At 43.1% G+C, this 5,852-nt stretch overlaps 1 protein-coding gene across 1 annotated transcript; it reads right to left on the bottom strand.

Annotated features, from left to right (window-relative positions):
* Window positions 1-2,336: 2,336 nt before the first annotated feature.
* Window positions 2,337-2,555, bottom strand: LOC121450438 (small proline-rich protein 2I-like). The gene has a single exon (XM_041655318.1). The coding sequence runs from the start codon at window positions 2,553-2,555 to the stop codon at window positions 2,337-2,339; it is 219 nt and encodes a 72-aa protein (XP_041511252.1).
* Window positions 2,556-5,852: the final 3,297 nt, after the last annotated feature.

Raw genomic sequence — 5,852 nt, 5'->3', positions numbered from 1 at the left:
TGGAAGAGTTTCAGTTGCCTTTTCAGAGCAGCCATTGCCCATAGCTCTCTGGATTCTCTGGCATGAGCTCCAGTAAGGTGCTCTAAGGACAGAGCAGCTCAAAGAGCCAGGATTCATTTTTCAGAGCTCCAAAGGACACGCATGTGAGAGCATGCTTTAGACGCTCTCCTCTGCACTGTGGCCAGACATGGCCATCTTTCCTTTGTCCCTCCCTTGAGTGTCCCATGTCTCTCTGTGCCTTAACTTTCTCAGGAGAACAGCAGTCCAGCAGGATGAGGACCTGTCCATGTGACATCAGATTACATCAGTCTGCTCTCTGAAGACAGCACCTCTAAGTACAGGTGCTTTCTAGAGTTCTGGGGGATAACACTCAAAAATTTGAGACAAGCATGTTGTCCCACAAGAAATGTCCTTCGTTTCAGGTCCAGTCTCCAACACAAGCTACAAAAAAACCCAGAAACTGTGATCTGATGATACTTTAGCAAAATACAGCAACTTTCCATGCTATGTCAAGCTGGTCCTCCATGGTAGAAAACCCCATGTGATATGTAAATCACAACTCAACTTAAATAGCCAATGCCTATATTCACAGGCGTTAGTACTGAAAAAAGGATCTTTTTACTAATTATAACCACATACATAATTATTTAACTTCAAATCTTTGTAAAATTGTGTTTTTTGCCTAAAGTTCTGCCTGGTTCATGCCAGTGCCAGAATCAAATTCCTTTGTAATGAAACATCAGTCATTCGTTGATCTCAGACCTTTGACCAATGGGTGTTTCCTTGAGCAACCACACCAAGTCCTAGTCCACCCCACTCCCCATGAATTCAGCTGCCTTTAACCATTCTGCTCTGTAAAGCCTGACCTCCAGACAGAAAGAATGAGGAAAGTGGTGGATGCAGAATGTGGTGAGATCTCAGGTAGGAGGAATACCTGGGGAGGAGACAATTTGGCCTCTCGACTCCCTCTTCCCCTTTCTTCTACTCAGCCTCTTTCCAAGGGTTGCTATCGTTTCATGCAGGAGACTTCCTAAGTTCCACAAAGCCATTGTCCTTCAGGATTTCATAGGAAATGGGGTGAATAGCCAATTAAGGAGGGCCGGGGGAAAGAATGTTGTAGTTTTTAAATAACATTGCAGTGGCCGTGTTGACCGTTATGTAGAACTGCTTCTGCTGGTCCACAAACAACCACCGGGTCTGTATCACACATTGAGGTCGGACACTGACTACACAATAAGTGATGGTTTGTTGTGTGCTAAAGATACAAGTTAGTAATAGAAGATAATTAAATAGATGAAAGATATAGAAGACAGAGTTTTCCATCTTGTACAAAAGAAGATAGCATTTTAAGAGGTTAAGTAATTCTGTCCTCAAAACAATTAAATTTTAATATGGCTAAGTGTCAGGAGCCATTTCAGGCTTCTCCTTTCTCATGTCTCACAGGGCCTTGAGGTGGAAATCTTGAAACAAAAAAAAAAAAAAAAAAAAAACTTAAAGTTAACTGAGAAGTTGTATACTGACCTTGGAGATTCAAGCTTCAGATGGCACCTCAGAGTGTCTTCTTTGTTTGCTGCTTATCACTAACAGCAGGTGCTCTAGCCACTGACCTTGCAACTGCCCAGCTTAGCTGCCTAGCTACCGAGCCCCTCCTTTCCTTCCCCCCTTTCCCCTTTCCTCAGTTCCCCCCTGCCCAAGCTCCTCACTGAGGAGTATATAAGACATGAAACTTACTTCAATAAACAGGATGCCTTGACAAGGAATACTGCTTGGCGTCCGTCCCCCCCCACCCCATGTCTTTCAGATAGTGCCTCTTCAAGACCCTGGAGTAACTTAGGACCTGCTGGGCGGGTCAGCTAAGAACGTAAATTTGAAATAATATTGAGTTAGTCTTTGATATGATTTTACTCAGACAACATGGAATTAAATTTTAAAATTCCTCCAACAAGGGATGTATATAATTCAAATAGTAATACAATATTTTAAAGCATTTTTTGCAAGGAAGAAGTATTTATTTAGACCATCAGCAAAAGGGTGCTTTATTCAGGAAGTGAAACAGGAGGGCACAGGGTAGATAGAGGGCTGCTGCTGCTCCCTCCAAGCATCTATGACACTGAAACATTGAGGAAGGGCATTCTCAGCAGCCCCTTGGGAAGAGCAGGGAAACAGCCTCAGAGAAACGCCTTCTCTATCAGGGGTCATCAGAGGCACATGGAGGGTGAGGAGTGGGGAAAATTCTTCTGCATCCATGACAGGCTTTGAAAGGAAGAGGGGGTTCTCGGGAAGTAGAAAAAACAGATTTTCTTCATTTGCCCTGTTCCTGGTGACTCCTGAAGCCCTCACTTGTTCTTGGGTGGGCACTTCTGCTGGCAGGGTGTAGGAGGTTGCACAGGAGGGCATTTCTGCTGCCATGACTGAGGGGGGCATGGCTCAGGGCACTTTGGAGGAGAACAAGGCTCACGGCACTTTGGGGAAGGACAAGGCTCAGGGCACTTTGGAGGTGGGCACACAGGAGGAGGCTGGCAGGGCTGCTTGCACTGCTGCTGTTGGTAAGACATCGTGCTGAAAGCTCAGGATCTGAAAGACATTACATAGTGGTTCTCACAAGAGGTCCCCACAGAGAATGAAACTAGGCTTATGGGCTGCAGAGCCTTTGCTTCTCTTCCTGTGAGCCTGTGTGAGAATCTCCCCCTTTGTTCTAGGACATCCTGGGCTCCGTTTTCTACTTTAGCATTTTTTTTTCAGTAGCTTTAACCAACATTTTCTTTATCTCATATCATTTTTCCTAAGAATATATTTCTGCTCCACAGCACTGGCAATAATATTTATGTGAAGGGAATATCCTCATCACCTTGGCATTGTTGTAAGCAGTACCCATCTCATGCTAGCATATTCCAAGCAGAACGGTTTGGCAGCACAAACAAACAGCTGTTCAAAGAATGGTAGGTCTTTCTACTGCTTGTGACACAAGCCTTTGAAAGGGATTCCATGAAGGTGTGAATACAAGAAAAATACATGTTTTGTTTTGTTGTCATTTCAAACCTAAACTTTGATTATCTTGCATTTTCATGTAGATATCGAATTATAACTCAAACAAACACAAAGCAAGCTAGCACATTACATGCTTGTCCTCCATTCCTAAAGTGTCATCTGCTGTCGTGTTTAACCCATGATCAGTTTGAACTACCAAGACCACTGAGTTTACATTAAACTCATCACATGAGAATATCCCTAAGGCAGACCCATTCAAGAAGTCAAGAAATCAGACTCACCAGGTTCTCCGGAGTAGATCAGTGCTTGAGTCTCAAGGATACTGCACCCAAACACTGAGAGTCTCTTTATAGGACTGCCTGCCTCACCCAGTACCAAATGGGTCTGCCTATCATGGGCAGGTCCAAGAATTTCCTAATAGAAATGCAAATCCATCCATAACTGGATGGATGGGACTCTGCAAAGTAGGATATATCCCATCCTTGGTTAATGAGTCTTTTGTGACTCAGAGACCTTCCTTTCCTCTTGGTTCCAGTCATTGGGCAGCTGGAAAAGTTGGGGAATTCTCCAGCAGCTTGTTAGAGCTCTTTCTTGACTGAAGACCACACCCCTTTGTGTGCCACAATCATCCTTTATCTTACACGCATGTTTTTATATTATTTGTCCTTCTTTAGCTCATTGCTATTTTGCATAAATTCATTTCCATTTGGGGGTTGGGGGGTAATTTTTGTTTGTTTGTTTGTTTGTTTGTTTTAAACTTCCTCAGACATTTACAAGTTCGTTAGAAGGAAGAAGAGAAGCAAAAGAAAGTTTATTCTGGCCCGAGCTCCCCTTTAACAAGCCCTTTGGTCAAGGTCTTCTAGTTGCCCTAAGTTTACATTTTTTTCTAGAAACATAGAGAAATAATACCTGTCTCTCAGAGTAAGTGCTAACAACATTGGGCCTTCAGCAATCCCGTTCAGCATAAAATTTTCCCGCTCATCTTTCCTTGCCCCAGAGTATCTCAGATTTGACCTACATTCCCCTACTTTTGGCAGCAGTCATCTTCCCACTGAGAAGGGGGCTACTCTCCATGGATACTTCTTTCTGGTCACAGAGCAGCATAAAGTCTCCAGTGCTGTTTTTCTCTGCTTCCCACAAGGATGTATATTACAGCCTTTTAGTTAGTTAGTTAGTTAGTTAGTTAGAGTTAGAGTTATCTAGTTAGCTAGTTAGAGTTAGTTAGCTAGCCAGTCAGACAGTTTGATAGTTAGTGTTAGTTTGTTAGTGTTAGTTAGTTAGTTAGTTAGTTAGTTAGTGTTTTTTTTTTGCAAGACAGGATTTCACTCTGTAAGTTCTAACTGCCCTGGAACTCTCTCTTTAGACCAGTGTGGCCTCAAACTCGCAGATATCCACCTGCCTCTGATTTCTAATGCTGGAATTAAAGGAGTGAGCCACCATCACCCAGCAGCCTTTTTATTTTTTATAAAACATACTCTCAATCATCATATTAAGGAAAAAGGGAGGCATGAACAAATATCCCAACCATTAGTTCAAAATTTGTTTAGCAGATCTCACATGTGCAGTCCCCAGTGGTGCTTCCTAGGGTGCAGAATAAGAAGGCTCAGGCATCACATATAATTAATTGAAAGTAAGTTAGGAAAGGGCGATGAGGGCACTAAAAGTATGAAATCTGAGGCAGAGGGATATGAAGCTTGGTCAGACTTACATGTTGAATTTTACTTACTAACTTTCCAGGTAGATTTACTAGCTTTGAAGACAATATTTCAAAATTCTTTCTGTAAACATATTTTTTCTGTCTTTTCTGCAAGTTCTTCCCCCATTCTACCTCTCTACCATCTTCTCCTACATATTCCAAATCATACAGAGAGGACAATAACACTGTTTTGTGTTAGACCACGCTAGCATTCACTGGTCACAGAAGACACTGTCAAAGCATTTTGCAGACTCTCCCCATTCCTGTCCCTTCACCTCTTCCCACAATCCCTAGGACTATGTAACTATGTAGTCAACATTCACAGTGACATTTCCAGAGTCACTTTGATCAATTGGTTAGAAACTTCAAAAGTCCCCTCAAAGTTAGAATCTGGGGTGTGAGGAGAGATGAAAATCAAAGGGGTCTATGAACTGTGAGACAGGAAGGGGTCTAAGGGTAAGAGCAATAAAGAAGTGAATGGGATCAAATATAGTGTATTCATGAGTGGATAGGTCATAAGAAAACCTCTCACTTTGTACAATTAATATTCGCTAATAGAGTTTATTGAAAAGCTATATCATAATACTGCCGGCAACAGAGTGAGAGTAGCTGTCATTTCTTTGCAAACTGGAGTAGTGAAGTTGAACGAGTTCCTTGCAGATCAGCTATAGCAGGGGTTCTCCACCTATGGGTTATGAATCCTTGGGGGGTAGAATGACCCTTTGATGGAGGAAGGTCATTGGCTAATAAAGGAACTGCCTTGGCCCATTTTATTGGTTAGAAGATATATGGGAGGAGTAAACAGAACAGAACGCTGGGAGGAAGAGGAAGTGAGGTCAGTCTCAACAGCTCTCCTCTCTGGAGCAGACGCCTGAGAGAGACGCCATGCCCCGCTCCCGGGATGAAGCTCAGACCCAGGATGGACATAGGCTAGAATCTTCCCGGTAAGCGCACCTTGGGGTGCTACACACAGATGATTAGAAATGGGCTAAATTAATATGTGAGAATTAGCCTAGAAGAGAATGGGCCAAGCAGTGTTTAAATGAATACAGTTTATGTGTTGTTATTTCGGGCATAAGCTAGCCGTTCAGGCGGCCGGGGTGCTGGGAACGAAGCCCCGCTGCCCATATTACTACAACCCTTTCACAGGGGTCACCTAAGACCATCT

Source organism: Microtus oregoni, unplaced genomic scaffold (genome assembly GCF_018167655.1).
Source record: "Microtus oregoni isolate MIOR12 unplaced genomic scaffold, Mior012 000007F_ref0000211, whole genome shotgun sequence".
Taxonomy (NCBI): domain Eukaryota; kingdom Metazoa; phylum Chordata; class Mammalia; order Rodentia; family Cricetidae; genus Microtus; species Microtus oregoni.
The sequence above is the reverse complement of the archived record's forward strand: the minus strand, read 5'-3'. Positions and strand labels throughout refer to the sequence as shown.